We start from the raw sequence: 23169 nt of genomic DNA, 5'->3' as shown, positions 1-23169 counted from the left end.
GTAGATCACAGTGGTTTTGCTGGTCTTTGTTAGTACTCGATCCTGCATTGCTTATACAGCCAAAATTCTTATTTAAATGCCAGCATTCTGGTTAGAGGGTTTCAGGTAGCTGTTTACTTCACCCCTCAGACAGTACAAAGGCAACTCCATACTGTTTCATATTTGCCAGATGCATAGCTTGGATCACTATTCTTTCTTTCATGTCTTTCTGTTATGCAGCAGCCAGTCTTCACTATCACTAATCACCTGTATACAGTGCCATTTCTGCAGAGCATATGCCCTTTCTAGCTTCTTCTTTCCTCCACTGCTCTCCATGCCTTAGCACCCTTATTCCTAAATAGAAAAAGGCAGGATATGTAGGCAAGATATGCCAGCACTATTGGCATGAATGGCCTTGACTACACACACAAATGCTTTTTCTGATATGACTTTCCATATTTAGGCAAAATAACAACGTCTCTCTAAAGATGAGTGTGAACAGAAACTGATCATCCATGGCACGAAGTTGGCCAAACTGGGTTTTGAGTCAGATTTCACCATTGTTCTATCCTATTCTGAGAAATCCCAATTTATTCCATAGTTATGTTCAGCATGAAATCTCTCTCCCACACTTCAAGTTCATGCATGGATTTGTTCCTCCACTTAGTGAATCTCATCTGCTTCAAGTCTCCAAATCTTTCTATTGGGTGTGCTAGGTCCTGCTCTGCAGCTATTTTCACTATCTGTTATACCCCCTCTGCACCTGATGCCCTTTCTCTTTCAGGGATAAGTAGCTAAGAAAGGAAATATGACCCCTTCCCAGGAACGTCAACCAGAATTTGGACTGCAATAAATGTTGGGGTAAGTAAGCAAAAACCTGGGGATGTTCTTTGGAAGTTTATTTTAAGTTATCCAAGCTCTTCTAAACAAGCAAAGTCTAAGTTAGTCTTTATTTAAGCCAAACCTGTACGTAGATTTCAAAGTCTCCTTTTCCTTTGGACAAGACAGAGTCAGAAAAATAATTGGCTTTGTCAAATGAATACACAGAGCATCTAAACCTAAAAGTTTAAATGCCTCTCTTAAGTGCCCCTTTGTGCTACAATCAAGGAATCTTAAGATGTTCTGAAGTGCATTTGACCATATCTGCACTTGAGGTACAAGAAAAATCGTATCACATGCCTTTCAGTACAAATAAACTTCATTCAATGTGCCAGCAAGCTTTAACCACCTGCATAGCAGTAAGGTGATCACTAATATCCATGAAAGGATAAGACTAAGGCACAGGTTGAGCATAGCACATAAGCTTTATATACTTACATCCATCTTTTCCAGGAAATTACTTAAAGCACATTACGAGCTGTGCCAAACAGAGATGGACTTAAGCTCATGTTGACATGCTTTGCTGAAATGGAGCTTAATGCAGCAAACTTAGTGCCAGAGGTACAAGAAATAGAGAATAAGTGTGAATTACTAGGACTAGTACAGTAAGAACTCAAATACTACAGAGAGGGACACAGTATGAGAACCTGGACAGAACAGTAAGGCTCTGATACACTTCTATTGTTACTATCATTTTATGCCAGTGTAACTCCACTGAAATTCAAGGAACTATACTGGTTTAAAACTGGAGCAATGCACTGGTGAATCAAATCTCCGCAGAACTCTTGAAAGTTTCCAAATGTTTTATAAAGAGAAACATTGTCACTGAATAATAATAGCAGGCCTACCTTCAGTGGGTTTTCTTCTTGTGCATTTCCCCCTGCTCTGACTTTTTGTTGTATATTTGTCCTGAAAAAGAATTAGAGACATTGGGAGATAAAGGAGCAGAAAAAAAGAGAGAACATGGGTTGAATGATAAACTGTTACTGAAATATTCAGGTATCTGTGGCTGTTTTGTATTCATTTATTCAAGTTCTTTTCCAGCCTGAGACTTGTGCTTCTGAATATCTGTTTATCTAATTAAGCTCACAAGACTAGAGCTGAATTCAAAATACTTTTTTATGCAGGTTTGTTCACAAGGGGGCGTTTCTCAAGCTCGCTCAGCACCAATCTGGATTGGATTTGTTTTCCCACATTGGAAATGCTTGGCTGCATCAGTCCTAAGGAATTAAAGCTCCAAAGGCGACATACCAAAACATAAGGCCAAAAGCATGTTGCACAAGAGCAGTTAAAAACTGAAGGGATGGAAAGAACCTGGCAAAATATAAGATTGGATGTATCCTAGAATGTTGAAGCAACAGCCAAGATGCTAGTGATAACATTTTACAAACCTCAGAAATCTGGTAAGGTGCCCGAGGGAGCAGAAGAAGGGGAGGGATATTCTGATTCTTCAGGAAGAGAGTCCTGCTAATTATACATTACTTATTCTGTCTATAACCAATGTAAAACACACATGCCCAGATTTCCTGGCCTTTACTTTGATACTGGGGGGGGGAGGGGCATTTGGGAGCACACAGCACCAGGAACCCTTCCCCTGCAGAATGGACACATCATTGACAGTCTCTGTGCAGTCCTCTCTGCAGGAACTGCTCCCTGCTAACAACCACTTGGGTGCAAACCACCCCTTCCCTAGAATCTGGAGAAGAAAATCTGTCTCTCTTCTTCCTCCGCTGCTTTACTTCTGCTAATATCCCTCCAAAAGAAATTGTAATGACTTGTGAGGGTACAGGGTCCATCTGCAGACCAGTGTCCAAAAGTTAAAGTAGTAAATGATCTGCAGGTCCAGCTGCATTTGAATACTGTTTTCATACTCGGCTCAAAGTGCAGAAGCAGTCAGAAAAAGCTAACAGAACATTAGGAACCATTAGGAAAGGGATAGATAATAAGACAGTAAATATCATAATGCTAATGTAAAAATCCATGGTACATCATAGAATCATAGAATATCAGGGTTGGAAGGGACCTCAGAAGGTCATCTAGTCCAACCCCTGCTCAAAGCAGGACCAACCCCAACTAAATCATCCCAGCCAGGGCTTTGTCAAGCCCGACCTTAAAAATATCTAAGGAAGAAGATTCCACCACCTCCCTAGGTAACGCATTCCAGTGTTTCACCACGCTCCTAGTGAAAAAGTTTTTCCTAATATCCAACCTAAACCTCCCCCACTGCAACTTGAGACCATTACTCCTCGTTCTGTCATCTGCTACCACTGAGAACAGTCTAGATCCATCCTCTTTGGAACCCCCTTTCAGGGAGTTGAAAGCACCTATCAAATCCCCCCTCATTCTTCTCTTCCGCAGACTAAAGAATCCCAGTTCCCTCACCCACTGTATAAAAGCCAGTCAGCCAGTCAGCTGCGAACCAGCTGAGCAGCGAACAGCAGAGCGGCTAACAGAGGGAGTTTGCCTGGGATCTGCCTGAGAGGAGGTACGCTAAGGGCTGCATTAAGGAGGCTGTGTTGGTGAGTATCTGAGTGTCTGTTGTGGTGACAGTTTGACAGTTTGACCGTGTGCTTCATTGGTGGTTTGAAAAGTGTGAATAGGGAGTGCTTTGTTCCAGGTGAGTCTCGAGTGGGCCTGACATCCATGCCTTGAATAGTGTGTGCTATTCTAGTCACACCATCTCAAAAAAGATATATTGTTACGAATTACACCTTGTAGGACACGCACACAACTGCTGCGAATTACACCTGGTAGGACACGCACACAACTGCTGCGAATTACACCTGGTAGGACACGCACACAAGTGCTACGAATTACACCTGGTAGGACACGCACACAAGTGCTACGAATTACACCTGATAGGACACGCACACAAGTGCTATGAATTACACCTGGTAGGACACGCACGCAAGTGCTACGAATTACACCTTGTAGGACACGCACACAAGTGCTGCGAATTATACCTGATAGGACACGCACACCAATGCTGCGAATTATACCTGATAGGTCACGCACAGTTCGAATCTAGGCTGAGGCACAGAAATAAAGTCCACAACTGCAGAGTTCCCAAAAGACACTAAGTTTATTACGCTCGAGCGTGGTGCCCCCCTGCTAGCCAGGAGGGGACCCTGAATGCAAATTATACAAAGGTTATATACCTTTTAGCAAAGCATGTTGCCCTCGTGCATCGGAAACCTTAGCCAATAAACAAACCCTTTTCTTATCTACCACCTATCCCTGCTTGGTGCATTCCTCATGCTATACCAGTATGTTAATTACACAGCATGGTTCTAAAGCCATGCATCAGTAACTTTTATTATCAGGATGGGAGGCCTCACATCAAGGCCAAGAGACAGGGAGTTAGAGACTGACAAAAACCAGATACTGGGAATCAAGGCAGGCTGGAGACAAGGAGGAGGATTTTCACAGGGATTCAGTATCTAAGGATTACTCCTCCTGGTGTATGATGTGCTGGCATTTAAACAATGGTGGGCCCCAAACCAAAATGGAGTCACATGTGCTAACTTTTCCTTAACAATATACAAGTTGGAAAAGATACAGAGAAGGGCAACAAAAATGATGAGGGGTATGGAACAGCTTCCATATGAGAAAAGATTCAAAGGATTGGGACTGTTCAGCTTAGAAAAGAGACAACTGAGGGGGGATATGATAGAAGTCTAAATAATCATGAATGATGTAGAGAAAATGAGTAAGGAATTGTTATTTACCCTTTCACATTACACAAGAACTAGGGGCCACCCAATGAAATTAATAGGCAGCAGATTTAAAATAAACCCTAGGAAATACTTCTTTGCACAACACACAGTTAACTTGTGGAACTCATTGCCAGAGGATGTTGTGAAGGCCAAACGTATAAGTGGGTTCAAAAAAGAACTCGATAAATCCATGGAGAATAGGCCCATCAATGGCTATTAGCCAAGATGGTCAGAAATGCAACCCCATGCTCTGGGTGACCCTAAACCTCTGACTTCCAGAAGGTGGGACTGGATGACAGGGAATGGATCACTTGATAAATTGCTCTGTTCTGTTCATTCTGAAGCATCTGGCACCAGCCACTGCCGGAAGACAGTACACTGGGCTAGATGGACCATTGTTCTGGCCCAGTGTGGTCATTCTTATGATTTATGCAACCAGACCTGAGATACGAAATCGGGTGAAACTGGGATAGCCAAAGGTATACATTTTTATATCACAAGCAACTTTTTGGTAATACATTATTAAAGTGTATTGGACACATTTTCAAACTTTAATTATGGTGCTGTAAATCCATATAGAACACGTAATATAGTGTAGGCCCAAAATAGTCAGCTACTGTCGCTAAACATTAATATATTGTAATTTTAAATAGAACCTGGTTTACTGCTGAAAAATGGCTGCTTGATAGTTTGATGGGATTTTAATCAATTCAAGACTATTGATCTTAATCTTTGGAATATATTTTGTTTGCTTTACATAAAGCAGTGAACCATCTACAGGATGAATTACTTTGTTGAGTCTTTTGAAGCATAAAGTTCCTCCATGTAGTTGTAGCTGTATTGAAGCTTTAAATGTTTATACCTTTTTGTACTACTTTGAGGTCAAAGCATAACATAAAGCAGCACATGTGAAACATAACAGAGAAGTATTGTATTGTAACAGAGAAATTTGTAACAACATAGTACAAATCTCATTGTTTTAAAACAGAGATTGGTTCAGAAGAAAATCCTGTTCAGAATTAACTGTGAAAAACCAGGGACTCAATTTGTACATCAAGAAAAGCACCAGAACTGTGGGTTAGTGTGCAACAGTGTACGTGCTTTTGAGTTCTGTCTCCTTGTGTTTTCCTTTTGAGAGGAAGTAAGCTGCTAGACTCCATCTAAAACTTGGAAAAGATTTTCCATCAGACCCAAATGTTCCTATTCAGGAAAAAGTAAATATACTAAATATTAAGAAGGCAAATGGAGCCGTATATACCACTAGTAAGAGGCTGTAACCCTACTGACTGTGATGAGGGTGAATTTTCCATCAAGTCTTGAATGTTCAAGGTTAAGACAAACACAACCACCAAAGGGACAATTCCTAGGAATGAAAAGTTTAAGTCCTAGTGATTTGGCAAATTTAGAAATGCTATGCATTGGTTTTAAAACATATAGAAATGTATGGGAATATGATTCCTAAATATCACCCTCAGACTGACGTGGAAGTAAAAACTCTGGATTCAAATCTCTGTTTTATTTCATCTCAACCTCTCTTTCCTTTTCTCAAAAGGGTTTTCACTGAATGCTGAGGACAGGAAAGAGGAGTCTGAAGAATGGATACATCCAAGCGTTTTGTAATGATTGATAAAAAGAAATGAAAAGAAAGTTCACACAGAAATTTCAGTTAGTATTTTTTTTCTTCATATCTTTGGTGGTGCTATTTTATCTTCAGTGGACAGACTTCTTTCCAGCATGTTGTTAACTGCTCTAATCAATGTTTGTAGAACACTTAGATTATTTAAAATTTTAGCTGCAGTAAGTTATTGCAGAAAACAAATGACAAGCACTTTGAAAATTTGGCCACTTGTGTACGCTTGTGTTTGTTTCCTGGAATAATTTAGCTTACTTAGGACGTCTAGAATAGATGTATTAACATCTATGGTGTAGACCTTGTCTGCTGAGCTCTTTTGAAAATCTAGCCATGAGTGTTGCAATGGGAGATGCTGAGTGCTTTCGAAACTTTGGTCTTTATTTAAAGTATCTAAATGGTAGCTGAGCTGTTTTGAAAAGTTAGTCTTGACTGTGCATGCTGAGTGTGACCAAGAGCAACTTCTTGGACAAACCTTACTGAATTAAGTTAAACTTTATTGAATTAAGTTTAATACCTTTGGGTCCATTGTATTGAAATGAAATTGTTTGTGTTTTTGTATGTAGCTTTTCTAGGAGACTGACTAATGTACACCTTGAGGAAACGATAGGAACTACCAAGACTTGTTTGGGACAATACATGTGAAGTGGGTTTCCTAAGATGTACTTGGAAAGCCTTTAGAAGCTACACCTGGGGAGAGAAAACCATTGTCTACTGATTACTTACTCAGAAACTGCAGATCAAAGACCTAAAACTGTATAAAGGAGAGAATAAACTTCTCATGAGGGTGCTAGTTCTGTGCTGAGGCTGTTACGAACTTGTGACCATAGGAGAGAGCCCCTCTGAGGGGTTTGCAGGACTATTTATCTGGCAGAGCGCATGTTAGATTTAGAGTGATCTCTGGGAAGGTTATGAGCAAGTGCATGGGTTCTCTCATATTGTTTTTAAGATGTTTTCTCTGTGATACTTTTATCCTAAGAATAAAATTGCATAGAAAGAGCTGTATGGTATCTTAATTGTAGCAGTTACGCAGTTGTTAGACTCTGAAGAGAAAGCAAACAGGTCTGCTTAGGCAGTCTGTCTTTTGCTGGGAACAGCACAGTAAAGGCATCATGGTTCAGCCTGGAGATACCCCACTTAGAAGGGGGAGGGGGTGAATGTGTGTGTCTTCTCTACCCAAGAGAGGCAACAGCATGGGGTGCTGGAAGCCTGACAGCGAGTGCCTTGCTGGACTACTGTGGGGGAAATACAAGTGCAGTTGCCCTGGATTGTGACATTTTTAAAAAATCTGGCCTACAATGGCTTCTGAAAGTCTTTCTGACAGGATGGGGTGTCAGGTAATCCTGTACATTTGCCAAGTTAGCTGTGTCTTTTTTTCAGCTAAGGTATTTCCTGAGAGGTGCTTTTGCAGGTCTCGGGTTGCTCTCCCGGTAGAAGTTTAAGGAACACATGGCACTTTTCACACAAGTTGGGACAAACTCAATGTCCTGGCTAACATTCAGTCTCTCTTGCGCTCTCACCCTAAAATTTTAATTCTAAGACTTCCTAGGTGCTTCAGTTGCATAATCTCAATTCACTAGTTTATAAAGCTTTGGGGGTGTCTTAAGGCTGAAAGGCTGTACAATGACATATTTACTACTGTGATGGTCTCTCTGGCCCAATGAGATTTGCATCTCAGAACACATGCACACGCCTTGCAGCTGTCATTCATCTGAAAGCAACCTCTGCATGGTGGTCATGAGTGAGTCCCTGTGGTTACTTTGAAACAATAAGCATTAGTTGTGGTCACTCCATATTAAAATACCTCAATCTCTTTATGGGGAAAAAAAGTGTCCATCTCAGTGTGATCTGATACCTGCGGTACCTTACTGCTTTAGCACATATTCCTGCCTTGGGCTTTACTTTTGACAGTGAGCTTACAGACAAACTATACTTTTCTGCAAGCTGTATTTTTCTTTTGCATCTTAAAATGTGATTTTGCGACCATGTCAATTTTAGCGCAAGAGCTAGTTGATTCATCCTTGTCTTCTCCTATCCTCTGAGTGTCCTCTTCATATAGTCTTGCTTAGCAACCCTTCCTTTCAGCCTTTCCTGAAGCCCCAGATCTAGAGAGATGAATGTCACTGATAAACCCTCCATTAGTGTGTGCTGGGATATATCTGAAACTTTGAGATTAGGGCTCCTCATCAGATCATAGCCTCAAAGAAGAGAGAGCTCAGATTCCACCCTTAGCATGAATGATTGAGAGAAAAGATGCACGGTCAAAAGGCAGACTTTCTTTTAAAATTAATAGACTCAAAGGCTGAGATGGACAGTCCAGGAAGACAGAATTTGTTTTACAAAGAAAGATGAAGAATATTTTTAAAATTGGAGATAAGCCCAGGAAACTGTTGGCATTTGCAGTTGAATGTGATCTACAAATACAAGCAGTACTGCTTATAAAAAATGGAAATTAACTCTAGGATTTTTCTTTGCTGCATATTAACTTGTTTAAGTATAATACCAGTCATACTTCTGATGAAACCTTGTATTTTTTGTTTCTTTTTTTGTCTGACAGTGACCTTCTTGTCTAGATGGAAGACTACTTCTAACGTTGAAATACAACAGATACAGAATAGGTGTCAAAAATTTAGGCCTTGAGCTGAATGGATTCTCTTAATTTTGAGAAACTGACACTCATTTTGACCCAGATTGTTGCTATAAGTAATTCAAACTAGTATAATCCCTACTGCGATTTATATGGACTCTGGCCATTGGGCCACACTGCCCTGATCCTAGGAGTGACTTATATGGACTCTGGTCGCTAGGGCGTACTACCTGCCTGCTAGGTGGGGGTTATATGGACTTGGGCCACTGTGCTGCACTGCTCTGACACTCTGAAAAATGTTACCAACAATAGCCACCAAAGGCAAGGGAACAGTGGTCAAATCCTCAGCTGGTGTAAATTCACTGATAGATCTATGACAAATAACACCAGCTGAGGATTTAGACAAATACATTTAATGCACATGGATTTTAAGGCTATAAAAGAATGCTAAATTGTATTATACTGTTCAGCCATTAAGTGGCACTGTGTGTAATATACCTTATTTAAACGAATCTCAGCCATACCTGGCAGAGCATTAAAGGATCTCATGATGAACACATCTGGTGTGTATGAGCAAGCTCTCTAGCCAGTCCAAATCTGGTATAGGAAAATGACAGAGTGTAGCTAAGTGACTCTCTAATAGAGGAGATATTATTACCTGCCTGTGACGGGGTGGAGTGGCCCCGCTCTGGTACTGCATGGTTTAACCCTTCCTTCCTAGCAGAGAAGCCACGCCCCTGAGGCTCTTCTGGGAATGGTCCAACTGGAGAACAGGTATAAAAGCCTGCAGAGCTGGTCAGTCTGGGCTGACCGCTGGAGGGGAAGGAGGCATACCGCTAGCTTCTGAGGAAGGACAGTCTGTGCTCCAGGATCCGGAAGCTAGCCAAGCCAGGATGTGCCCTGGCGGAGCATGTCACAGCAGGGGAACAGACCGGAGGACCCCTCGACATGGAGGACCCGGAGGTTAGGGTAGGAAGTGAGGCTCGGCATGTTTGGGGCGGATCCCAGCCGAGCTGGTGGCAAGAGGAACTTGCCACTACCAGGGCCCTGGGTCGGGACCCAGTGGAGAGGATGGGCCCGGGTCCCCCTACTCCCAGCCACCTGCCCCCCTGGGAGGGGCGGGCGTCCTAGCATGTGAATCATATGGCTCCAGCCACTAGACTGCTCTACCCCCTTGCGAGGGGGGAATCATAGGGACTCCAGCCACTAGGCCACTCTACCCCCCCTGCAAAGGGTGATCTATGGACTCTGGCCATTGGGACGCACTGCCCTGATGCAGGGAGTCACTTATATGGACTCTGGCCATTTGGCTGCACTGCCGTGATGCTGGAAGCAACTTATATGGACTCTGGCCGCTAGGGCGCACTACCCGCCTGCTAGGCAGGGCCGGCTCCAGGCACCAGCATTCCAAGCAGGTGCTTGGGGTGGCAGTCAGGGTGGCAGAGTTTCCGCTGCTACGGCAATTCGGTGGCAGCTTCTCTCTCTCCTGCCATCCGCGGCGGCAATTCAGCGGCAACAGGTTTTTTCACTGCTTGGGGCTGCAAAAACGGTAGAGGCCCCGCTGCTAGGTGGGGGTTATATGGACTTGGGCCACTGCGCCACACTGCTCTGACACTGGGAGCAATTTATATGGACTCCGGACATTAGGGCACACTATCCTGACTGAGGGTGATTGCGTGGACAGAGGCCATTAGGCCACATCGGGCCACCCCCAGAGAGGCAAGCACGCGAGCTTGGGAGTGGCGAGGTCCCGACACCCCATTTCCCCCTCTGCCCCAAAGGGGCAATAAGGTGCTAGGCCAGTCACAACTGGTGGAGAATGTGGGCATCGATCAGGGCCTGAAAGAAGGACCCAGACACCCAAGATGGAGCCAGAGAAGTTTCTGAAATGGCTGTTGGACAACCAACAGCAGCAGGTGGCACAACAGCAACTGCAGGTGGGGCAGCAGCAAGAACAGCAGCAGCCGCTGATTCGGGAGCTGACTGCCCAACAACAAGCAAACCACAACAGCAACATCGGGAGCAGCTATTCCAGCAGATGGCAACCTTGCTAAGACATGCACCAAGTCCTCCCCCAGGTGTGGCCTCGGAGGACTACCAGTGTGCCTAAGAAAGATGGGGCTAGTTGATTCATCCTTGTGTTCTCCTATCCTCGGAGTGTCCTCTTCATACAGTCTTGCTTAGCAATCCAGAGGAGGAAGGAAGACCCACCCCAACACTGACAGCAAGGCTCCCATTTTGAGATCCATAATGATTTACTCTATTGCGTGGTCCAGGAGCCCCAATCGAAAGAAGACCTGTACCAACTGTTGGTCCTGCGGTGGTTCTGGAGGAACTTACTCCACTTGGTTCACTCAGTACCTTGGGCCAGCATCTGGGGAGGGAGAAAATGCTGCAACAGGTGGCCCAGAGATTCTTCTAGCTGGGCATCCATCCAGAGGTGCGGGATTACTGAACCTCTTGCCCTGAGTGCCAGAAGGCCAGCCTGAAAGGGGTACCGAAAGCCACCCTTGTGCCCTTGCCGGTGATTGGGATGCCCTTCAAGAGGATTGGCCTGGACTTGGGGGGGCCCTTGGAAAAGAGCAGCTCGGGCCACAAGTACATCCTTGTCATGGTCGACTATGCAACACGGTACCCAGAGGCGGTAGAGAGAGGGGTTGCTACCAGAGGGGTTGGTAGAGAGATTTAATGGCACCCTGAAAGCAATGCTGAGAAACTTAGTGGAAGACGACCCTCAGCACTGGGATAAGCTTCTCCCAGCACTCCTCTTTGCTGTGCGAGAGGTGCCTCAGGCTTTCACAGGGTTTCCCCCTTTGAACTCCTCTATGGGAGGAAACCCGAGGAATCTTAGATCTCCTGAGAGAAACATGGGACGAATAGGAGACCTGGGTCAGAGGATCCATTCAATATATCCTCCATCTATGGGAGCGGCTTCGAGAGTTGGGAGCCTTGGCATGAGAGAACCTGGTGCAGGCCCAACGTAGTCAAGAGGCTCAATATAATAAGGGGGTGAAGATGAGGAGTTTTGAGCCTGGGGACCATGTCCTCTTGCTGTTACCCTCCTCTGAATCTAAACTGTTAGCAAAGTGGCAAGGCCCCTTCGAGGTGACCAGATGAATAGGCCTCTCGACTACAAAGTTCGGGTGTCGGGGTGAAGGAAAGACACTCAGGTCTACCATGTGAACCTCCTCAAGGCCTGGAGAGCCCGGGAAGGCCTGATGATCGCCCCATACCCTCCAGAACCCCAACTGGGGCCATTGGCCAGCAAACCGGCGGAGCCGGGGCGGCAGCCATAGGCCAAAAGCTTGGCCTGGTACAGCAGGAACAGGTATGACAGTTGATATCAGCCTTCCCCACTGTCTTGTCAGCGCAGCCAGGGAACAGCATGTTGACCAGCCATCAGATCACCACAATCCCCAGCCACAAAGTGAGGGAGAATCACTGCCTGCTCCCCAGGAAGATGTGGGAGACCATGCAGAAAGAGCTTGAGGTGATGTTGGCCCTGGGAGTAGTCGAAGAGTCAAGGAGCGAATGGCAGAGCCCAATAGTGCTAGTTCCCAAGCCGGACGGAAGAGTCAGGTTCTGCATTGATTTCCGTAAAGTGAACGCAGTCTCTCGCTTTGATGCATATCCCATGCCCCAGGCACTGCACTGCACTGCTCTGACACTGGGAGCAATTTATATGGACTCCAGACATTAGGGAACACTACCCTGACTAAGGGGTGATTGTGTGGACAGAGGCCATTAGGTCGCATCAGGCCACCCCCAGAGAGGTGAACACGTAAGCTTGGGAGTGGCAAGGTCCCGACACCCCATTTCCCCTCTGCCCGAAAGGGGTGGTAAGGTGCCAGACCAGTCTCACTGCCATACAGTACACTGATACATTCTGATCACCTTAGGGTTTGTCTACACAAGGGAAAAGCCTGCAGTACTTGATATGTATTAAGTCCCCCTGTGGACACTCCTAAAGTGCCTTTGTGCACTTTGGAAGTGTATTAAGCTAAACCACCTGAGGGAATTCAGCGCACAAGAAGTGTGTCCACATGGAGAGTTAGTGCAGAATAGCTAGTATGTTTTAATTTCACACCCTAGTTCTCTACACACTAACTCCCTGTGTAAACAAGCCATAGTTTGGTTTAGGAGAGCCAATCTATTGCTAATTTTCTCAAATTATTGTAATGGGACATACTGGAGTAGCTGTTTGAGTCCCCCCTTGTGGCCAGGTGTCACTTTGCAGTCACCCAGCCCGTTAGCCCCCTCTTGCAGGTCCAGTAAGAACTCATTCAGTTCCAAGGTAGGTTAAACAATACCCTCCTGATGCTCCATTTTATTGAGTCATAGAATCATAGAATCATAGAATATCAGGGTTGGAAGGGACCTCAGGAGGTCATCTAGTCCAACCCCCTGCTCAAAGCAGGACCAACCCCAACTAAATCATCCCAGCCAGGGCTTTGTCAAGCCTGACCTTAAAAATATCTAAGGAAGAAGATTCCACCACCTCCCTAGGTAACGCATTCCAGTGTTTCACCACGCTCCTAGTGAAAAAGTTTTTCCTAATATCCAACCTAAACCTCCCCCACTGCAACTTGAGACCATTACTCCTCGTTCTGTCATCTGCTACCACTGAGAACAGTCTAGATCCATCCTCTTTGGAACCCCCTTTCAGGTAGTTGAAAGCAGCTATCAAATCCCCCCTCATTCTTCTCTTCTGCAGACTAAACAATCCCAGTTCCCTCAGCCTCTCCTCATAATCATGTGTTCCAGTCCCCTAATAATTTTTGTTGCCCTCTGCTGGACTCTTTCCAATTTTTCCACATCCTTCTTGTAGTGTGGGGCCCAAAACTGGACACAGTACTCCGGATGAGGCCTCACCAATGTCGAATAGAGGGGAACGATCACGTCCCTCGATCTGCTGGCTATGCCCCTACATATACATCCCAAAATGTCATTGGCCTTCTTGGCAACAAGGGCACACTGTTGACTCATATCCAGCTTTTCATCCACTGTAACCCCTAGGTCCTTTTCTGCCGAACTGCTGCCGAGCCATTCGGTCCCTAGTCTGTAGCGGTGCATGGGATTCTTCCGTCCTAAGTGCAGGTTGTCCTTGTTGAACCTCATCCGATTTCTTTTGGCCCAATCCTCTAATTTGTCTAGGGCCCTCTGTATCCTATCCCTACCCTCCAGCGTATCTACCTCTCCTCCCAGTTTAGTGTCATCTGCAAACTTGCTGAGGGTGCAATCCACACCATCCTCCAGATCATTTATGAAGATATTGAACAAAACCGGCCCGAGGACCGACCCTTGGGGCACTCCACTTGATACCGGCTGCCAACTAGACATGGAGCCATTGATCACTACCCGTTGAGCCCCACAATCTAGCCAACTTTCTATCCACTTTATAGTCCATTCATCCCTCCCATGCTTCTTTAACTTGCTGGCAAGAATACTGTGGGAGACCATGTCAAAAGCCCACGAGGCTCTAACCCAAGTTCAGTGTCTCCTTCCTGGAAGTCCAAATAAGAAAGTCTTTAAAATAGAACACAAATTCAGAGCTTCATCCCAGTTTCAGCTGGGCACAGTCCCTCCTCTCTGAGGGTTGGTTGGTTGGTGTTTCTGCTTCCCAGCACCTCCTGCCTGGAGTTTGCCCTTCTCCTCAGGCTCTCTCAGCTGGTGCCTGGGCCCTAATGAGGCCTTCTTACTGCTCCCTGCAGTATTTACAGACAGTTGCAGTCTCCTGGGTATTATATACTGGAATCACTTGATTCCCTCAGTTGGGGCTTTTTCTGTAATCAGGGTTATTTTAGCCTCAGGCTCTCCCCTGTTACATGGAATATTACAACTGAGTCCAATTCTCTTCACAATAATTTTATACCCACATAACTCCAGTCTTTTCTCCTGATTTACACCAATGAAAGTGAGATCAGAATCAGGCCCATAGGCTCATTTTGATTGACTCAGATTTAGAGGGCTCAATCTATTTCCCACTGAAGTCAAAAGAACCCTGCAGATGTTTCCAGAGTCTCCATGCTGTCCGAATTTCTGCAACTTTGATGAAAAGCTGCTGGTTTAAACTTAACCCAGATTAAGTGGAGGTGAAGCAGATTGGCTGGGAGAAGTATTGTGAGGAATGGGTAGAATCTATAACTGCTCCCGCAGTTGAGGGTGTTTGCCTACCTATTTTCTAAACAATTTGCAGTGTCAAGGTCTTAGACTCATCAATGTTCTTAGATTCCCAAACCGCATTAGATTCCAGATGTGCCTTTTTTCCATCTGAAGTTGGCCAGGAGATGACATCCTTTACAATAAGATGTGGCCCTCTCCACTGTCATCCTCACTTTTGTTGCCTCTGTGCTGGGAAAGTACAACACAGTCATCATACATAGGTTAACCTTGCAGACCCGTCAGAAGCTTCAGCTAGTACTGAATGTGGCTGCTTAACTTCTGAGTAGAGTTATGACAACAGATTACACCTATTGTCTGCACTCAGCACTGGCTGTCATTCAACTTCTGGTTACATCAAAGTGCTGCTTACTGTCTGCAGGGTACTAATAGAGTGTGCCTGTCAGATCTCAAGCACTGTGTGCATTCATTAAGAACACTTCTGCTCTTCGGGCAGAAAGAGGTGCTCATGGAATTGCTGACACTGTTTCTGGGCAGAGAACCACTTACCACCGGAGTCCCTTTGCCAAGGTATGATTTAACTGTGAAATGAGGCTTTATTAGTAATGCTCAAAGAACAAGAATTGACAGGTTGGAAAACAAATGCATTTAAAATAGCGTAGCCCCTGCAGTAACTGAGCAAAGAACTTACCACAACTCTGTCAGAATCTATGCTAGAGTACTTAGAAAGCTTGGGGGCTTACAGTGCAAAAACTGCATTCTGAACTTGACACCAGGGCTGAAGACATAGGAGTCAATTAAGTCAGGGAAATGAAGTGGGAGCCCTCTCCACTTACTACCATACTCAACTGTCTTCTCTAGCTTCTATGAACCTCAGCCTTCAGAATTCACACCAATGTGAATGTAAACATGGTCTTTTCCAATTCTTCCCTCCTTTCCACCCTGTCCAAGTTAACCCCGTCTTCTCAACATCACCCTACTGCTGCTCAGGGCCCTCCTCCTCCTAGTAAGAGTAATTCCTTATTATATTGTGCTTAATATCTGGGGATAGATGGGTGACAAGGTGTTCTAGCCATGTTTGCCATAGGCAGTGGCTAATCAGAGAAGAGGTATTTGCATAGTCACTCTATGGTTATTGAATATAAATCAATCATCATGCAAATAATCTCTTTGCTAAGGTGTAGGGAATTAAGATAAAGGCATAATTCAGGCACAATAGCTGTGCAGCATCCTTGTTCTCTAGCAGACTGAGACCATTCCATTTCAATATAATTTAGTGACTGTTTTAACGGTCTTATCATTAAATATCTTGTCACTGCTGTACCAAAAAGCTTAGATTTGTAATATCTTGGACTGTGCTCATGATGAGCTAAAAATGAGATATTGGTAAACATGTATCAGTATATTGTCACAAATTAATATGATAGATTTGTTGGCATTTTTACAATGATCATAAAAAAACACTTGCTTAAATATGGGACATTGTGTACTCCGCAGCATAGCTGTTGCCTTGGAAACAAGTAATCACATGATGTAAAATGTTAGTGGAGCATGCCCAGTGAGTGAATAAGAAGGTCCATTTTTCTTCCTTTGTTTTGAAATCTTTTAGGTTTCCTGTTGTAGCTGAAACTGTGACAAATGTTTTATCTGTGTCATATCTAAAAGCATGGTACAGGAGACTGGCCACGTTGGGTATTGGGCCTGCTAAAACCTAGATTAATAAAGAACAAAACAAATCTGTTTCTGTGGGAAACAGCCTCTCAGCACAGAGGCTTCTAAAAATCTCAGTACAGGTAATTTCTTCTCTTCGTCGGTGGGGAATTAGCCAAACTACAAATCGCAACAGCAAGTTCTCATCTATCGAAATAGTCAAACAAGACGTTTTGGTCTTTTGAAGTCTCTTGTGCATAGCTTTAAGCAAGAAAAAAAGCTATCAGTGCCCTGATTGTTTTCTCCCCTACAGTTAAAATACACGAACATTTGAAGGATAATCCACAGAAAAAGATAATTGCATTGCTCAACTTCGCTTTTTTGTAGTATGGTTTAAAAAATGAAAAGAAATGACTGGTTAGGATACAAAAGAAATCTGCTGATCACTATGCCGCAGCTCTGTTTGTTGGCATTTGTATGCAACAGTGTGTCTAGAATGCATGATGAGTCCTTCACAGACTCCCACAGCCTGGTTGAGTTTAAAGCTGAATATATTCAAGTCCATACCCAATCTGATCTCCCTAAAGAATAAGACCTCTGTTGGAGCTGACTTGAATCATGCTGGTTTCTCTCTACTAAATTGTGGTAGAGGTAATTGACTGTCCTTTAAAAATAGCCAAGGCTGGAGTTGATTTTATATATAAAGAGATTGATTCTGAAGTTACGTTGACGTACGGTCTTTAAGGACGGTGTTTGCTAATCTTCAATTTTTAATTGTTCTAATGAGATTACCATACCTATAATTCCTATTAGGACAGACTGGATGTGGGAATGACATGGGAAACTAACAAAGTATTCATTAAAAAAGGAATCTGTTTCACTTAAGGAGAAGTCTCCCTTTTCTGGCATGGTTTGCTTTTTGTTATTTTGCTCTTCCTTAGAGCTTAGGCACATGCTTTCCAACTACTCACAGTGTGCACAGTTTTATAAATCATCTAGGAGTCAGAATGAAAATAACTCGAGAGAACTCTTTGTGCCTTTTTTCCTATCCCCATTAGTCAGCCCATGGAGGCTTTCACATTCAAAAGCCTTTAAAAACACACCGACATAAGAGGTAAATAGAATTGTGTAATATCTGCTCAAGGAGAAGCTGCCCTAAGAAAAGTGTTACAAGAAGATTATGGGAGTCTGTGCGGTGACAACATGTCAGACGTCCATCGATTCACTTACTTCACAAGGGTCTCTGTTTTATGACAGATGCCACAGTTACTGCTATTCTTTACAGTACATCATGTTCAAGTAATTAGTGTGTATTAGTGATTACCATGAGCTGTTAACGTAAGTAGCATTTATTTGCTACATTGTCTCTTTTGATATGGCTTTGGTGGTGTCATACCCTCAAGTCCCACACAGCTGGAGTGGCCAGATGGGTGGAGTGGCTTGGCTGATTGCTTGGAAAATGCCTGAGACATCTCCAGTTTACATGTAGTGATGGACAGGGGAAGATGATTACATATTATCAATGGCGCCCTCCCCTCCAGCCTCCCCGCTGAAATACTGGCAGTCATTTTGAACTCATTATTTCTCTTGGGATGTTGGTCTATATGGTCACGGTCCAGCTTAAGTAGCAGTGGTATATCCTCTGCCGCAAGAGAAGCACTGCTCAAAGTCTCCATGACACTGGTCTAGTCATTTAGGGCAAGACTGTGCTATTTAGGCACAGCTGAGCCACCCAAAAAATGAACCAGGAAAACTTTGTGCTACAGGGAGACCTAGGCTCCCCTGATGCTCCCCGGCACATAGACCATATGCTCTCTGCCACTCCTTGAGTATGAAGTCTCTTTTGCAGCTGGCCATCTCCATAGGTAGGTGCATGAGGGAGCGGGAGGGGCCAGGCTTTCTCCCCATCTTTGCCTCATTTGATGTGGTAGTCTCTGTGCTCAGGCACTGGTCCCTGCACAGGGGGCACAGGAGAGGAGATTCCATGTGCCCTTCTGCCCCTGTGATCAAGGCCTGGACTTGAGGCTGTCCTTCAGGTGTCACTTCTTTAAATTCAGACCATGTAGGAAGGCCCTGGGTCTGAGGCTCACTGCCCTTTCCAAAGCAAACACAGTTTCCTCTGTTTTCATTTCCTGAATGGGAGTTTTCATTGTCCTGTAAGGCTATGTTGTTTCCACCATAACAACCTGTAGTCCTGTTTAGGGGACCTTTTACAGATTACCAATAGCTTGGGGAATCTAGTGCTAGTTTTTGATCTGATTCCTCCCTTGAGGATGCTGAACTCTGTTATATTGTGATCACTGCTAATAAGTGGGTTCAACTAGATCTACTTCTTGAAATCCCTCTTGTGTGCTACTAAGGATAGAGTCAGGAATAGCCTCTCCTCTTGCATGCTCCAGAGCTAACTGTTCCAAGGAATACACATTTAGACACACAGCCTCTCTAAGCCTACCCCCATTGTAACACCTGACCAGTTTATATGTAGGTAGCTGAGCCAATAACCATTAGACTTAGTGGTTGCCTTTTTGATCTCCCTGAACACTACTTACCTTATGACTCCGTATTTGTCTCTATTCAGATTCTACTGTAGGGCTCTCTCCACTCAGAAATTTAACTCATTAGTTTCGATTGAAACTTTTAGGAGCAGTGCTTCTTCCCACACCTTTAAGTCCTAATATGACTTTCCAGGTGTTACAGTATCCCAAATGGAACACTGTACCCCATTGCTTTTAATACTGACACGGGAACATGATTGTTTTTATGCTTATATTTGTGGTTGAATATGTGATTCTGATTTTATTTGATTGAGCTGTAGTGTAGTCAGCAATCCCTTCCAGGATTTAGACAGACCCTGGCTCTGAATCTCCACTGCCTTGCACCTTGTGTAGTCAATTACATCACTAAGTGGGTGTAACTTGCTACCCACTCGGAATTCTCTGCTTGCACAGATGGGAGCATTTTACATTCTGTTTGCACAGGTGTCAGTGACTCCACAAGCCCCCTTGTGTGGTAACGTCAGGCAGCAGGGCTTGTGGCTAATTAGCCTGGGAGCTACCAAGAATTATGATACAGTGCCTTGTCTACATTCCCCTTGATCCTCACCACAGCTCTGTCCTGGTTCACAATCCCGATTTTCCTTGCCCGTATCATACCTAGTTCTTCATACAGACAAGGGGGTGGGGGTGAGGTAATATCTTTTATTGGACCAACTTCTGTTGGTGAAAGAGGAAAACTCCTGAGCTACACAGTTCTGTCACAGTTATAAACAGAGAGCCAAGCCCTGCAAGAGTGAGAAAATAGAACAATAGAGATTGGACATGAGGTGCTGAATGAGCCATAAAGAACAGCAATTGTCCAAATATAATTAAGCCCGCTAGTTCTGAGTGGAACCCAGGGCCAGCTGGTGTACTGAAGACCGCTGCAGAAACTCCAGTAGGTGAATGTACGCTGTGGGAGGAGGCTGCAGCAGCGAATAGCCATCATAACTCTTCTACCCCAATGTATGCCTGCCAGTTGGGTCAGCTGTGCCTCTAAAGTGGCAGACAACATGCTGAGAAAAGGAGTAGTCAACACAAGTAGGGGGATGTGGAGTGGGATTGTCAGACTCATTTAAGGGACTTAGAAGCACATGTCCCATTGGCTTTCAATGTGAACTGTGCTCCCAAGTTAAAGTACTTTTCAAAATCCCACCCATGATGATTCAGAACATTTGCCATCAGAGCTCCTATGGCGCCAACAGCCCTCTGCTGGCCAAATCCCAGGGGGAATGCATGCAGCAGCACCAGGGGAAATACCCCCATGGAGACCAGTTTAGAGGGAATCTAGCCCTATGTCTATTAATCACAAGTAAGAGGGAACAGTTTTAAGGTCACTCTGAAAGCTGGGTTTCTTATGCGGGAATAGAAAGCTCTCCCGCTACACTCCAGAATCAGTACAAGAGCGTTGAGAACAGGATTAGCCTGGACCAAAGGTGATCTTTAAATTCTGGTTGCCTCTTCATCTGCAGCGGGTTGTTCTTGCCAGCGTAAGTGAAAAAAATTAAAAATGTAATCTTCAAACGCAGCGAATAACTCGCTGCCTGCCATGCATGAATTAAATATTCCAAGAAAGCAAAGTCAACAGAAAGTTTTAACTACATTCTTCACTGGGGAAAAAAATCATAGAATGCAATGCCTAGAGGCCTAATCTAAAAGTCCTCCAGGCTCTTGGCATAAGCACATGGTAAATGTGAATGGGAGACAGACTTAGAATAAGAGAATTTCCATTTGCCCTTCCCCACTCCTCCTTGGGTCATCTATCTGGAGGGGAAATTGCTTGGTTCAAATGTCAGTTCAATAACTTCCACCTGTATAAATAAGACCTTTCTGTTTCTTCTTCTATGTGCAATTCTACAGTGGTTATGTAATACACACACTGTATTGACACATACTGACTGAAATAAGAAGTTTGCATTATAATAGTTTCTGTTCTAGTCAATAATTAAAAGCACTGAATCCTAAAAGCATGTGCACATCCCCATATTTTTACTAAAAAGTTAAATCTACTCCTCGATCAAGAAACTTCAGTTCAAAGTTGTAAACAAATCAATTATTAAGAAAAACTAAACATGATGTTCAAAGATTTTTAAAAGCGAATAATGATTTTGATGGCCTACGTTTTTTGAGTACATCTTAAAAGAACCCGCTTCTCAGAAAATGCTGAGCATCTGACAAATATGCCCCTTTTAACACCTCAGACTGGGCACCCAAAAATCACTAGTTACTTTTGTAAAATGTATGTTAGTATGTCATAGGCATAGAACATTTTAAAGGTAGGAAATTTTAAGTCAAGGCTAATGTTTTAAAGGCAACAATTACCTGACGATTGAATTCAAAAGTAAGGTTCCATAAACAACGTCATCTGTAACTCTAAATCCCTTCTCACCAGGTTGTGTGACTGTGAAAACTCAGGGATAGAGGCATATTTATTTATTTAATTTCTAGAGCGTCTATACCATTAAACCCTTTAATTAGAAACAACCCCCTCCACCCAAAACAAAACCCTACACTAAACATTTACTCTAATGCCCACAAAACAAATTACTCTTGCCTTATTCTCTGGGAGATGTTAGGGTCAGGTTCCAAAGTATGAGAATTTGCACCACTAAAACCTCAGAATACTAGAGAGTGTCTACATTGTCTGTTACAGTGGAGCAAGTCTCCACATGCTTCTGCAGACTACAATGCTGCTACTATTGAATTAGCATTGGGCAGTGATTAGAGATGGGTGAATGTCACAATGACTGGAAACTCAATTTAAGAAGCTTCCATATGTTTGGATACTAAAATTTTATCTAAAGCTACAGGAAATTATAGGTAGCTCCTTCCCTAACCTTCGCTCCATCCACCTGCTGTCTTCTCCACTTGAGGAGGAATGGTCTGCTACATCCTTCCAACCTCATTTACATACCCTGCTCGGAAGCGAAGCCTGATGATCTCATTTCCTCAAAGTTTAAAAGGCACAATGTGCATACCAGGAGATGGTAAAAGGCAAAAGCATGTGAGAGACCATCGTGTGAGATTAGCATTTGTTGCAAGAGGTGTGCGATCTCTTGAGGCAGTTTGGGAAGCTTTAGGAAAGGCTTTTTTCCTCCAATTTGCAGTGCATTCTGGAGCATAATTTGTCTCAAAGCTTAAAGAAACTTTAAAGTATAAAAGAGAGGAGATCAACAGGCTCATTGTAGTGGTTATTGTTGGGTCCCTCAGGATAGGAGCAAATTTGGATGGGAGATAAGAAGGCATCATTGTTCTGTTCCTTGGTGAATATTAGAAGTTGAACTACCCACCTACTCTGCAAGAAGGTTTGTTCTCAAATGGTGCTGAGTAGCTGAATGAGTGTGGTGTTTGAAGAGTGAATGAAGTTGTGGATCACTTTTTATTTTATCTGCGTTGATTCTCTATCTAAGGAATAGTCCCCATATGTTAAATCAACATACTGTATCCAGCCTCACACTTAAAAAAACAAAACAAAACAAATCCCACCTTTCCCGGTTTAAGGGCTTATCTTCTACTGATAAGTATTTGCAAGAGGAACTATGAAGTTTCAGACAATATGATCTTTCTTAATATAGACTTGCTTTCACACCCATATTCCTTATTTATCTGTTGATTAGTTGGGCATAGGTCATTAATATTTTATTCAGGTATAACAAAAAATCACAAATCAAGGATTAGAAGTTAGAGACATTTATGAAAAGATGCAACAGGATGGAAGAGGAGGAATATAAACTTGTATGTCACCTTTTGTGGGCTAACATTCCATTCTTCTAACATATTTATTGCCATACAATCCATTAGATTTCAAGTATGTTGAACTGATGTCTCCCCTAATTTAGCCTTAGAACTCTCCGCTCCACTTACTTTCTAACAACCTTTTCTACTTCAGGCATTCTGAACCAAACACCTTGTATACTTAGTGACATCAAGCTGGTATGCTACTCAAAGCTGATGTTACTTAGTGACTTTCAGTGGGTTTAAGAAATCATACGTAGCGACATTACATATTGCCTTCTACTGTCATTTACTCTTTGTCGCGAGTGTGGTGGGGAGGGGAATGGAAAAATTGCCTTT

The 23169-nt window shown here is 43.6% G+C and overlaps 1 protein-coding gene across 1 annotated transcript in view; it reads left to right on the top strand.

The window, feature by feature from the left end:
• The first annotated feature begins 3221 nt into the window (after positions 1 to 3221).
• SLC6A11 (solute carrier family 6 member 11) overlaps positions 3222 to 23169 on the top strand; it is a 276818-nt gene continuing 256870 nt past the window's right edge. Inside the window, exons 1-2 of the mRNA XM_074958192.1 lie at positions 3222 to 3377; positions 6127 to 6239. Coding sequence (XP_074814293.1) covers positions 6211 to 6239 — 29 coding nt within the window. The 5' untranslated portion in view covers positions 3222 to 3377; positions 6127 to 6210. The remainder of the gene's footprint in view (positions 3378 to 6126; positions 6240 to 23169) is intronic.

Source organism: Natator depressus, chromosome 7 (genome assembly GCF_965152275.1).
Source record: "Natator depressus isolate rNatDep1 chromosome 7, rNatDep2.hap1, whole genome shotgun sequence".
Lineage (NCBI taxonomy): Eukaryota > Metazoa > Chordata > Testudines > Cheloniidae > Natator > Natator depressus.
This window is presented reverse-complemented; position numbering and strand designations above follow the sequence as displayed.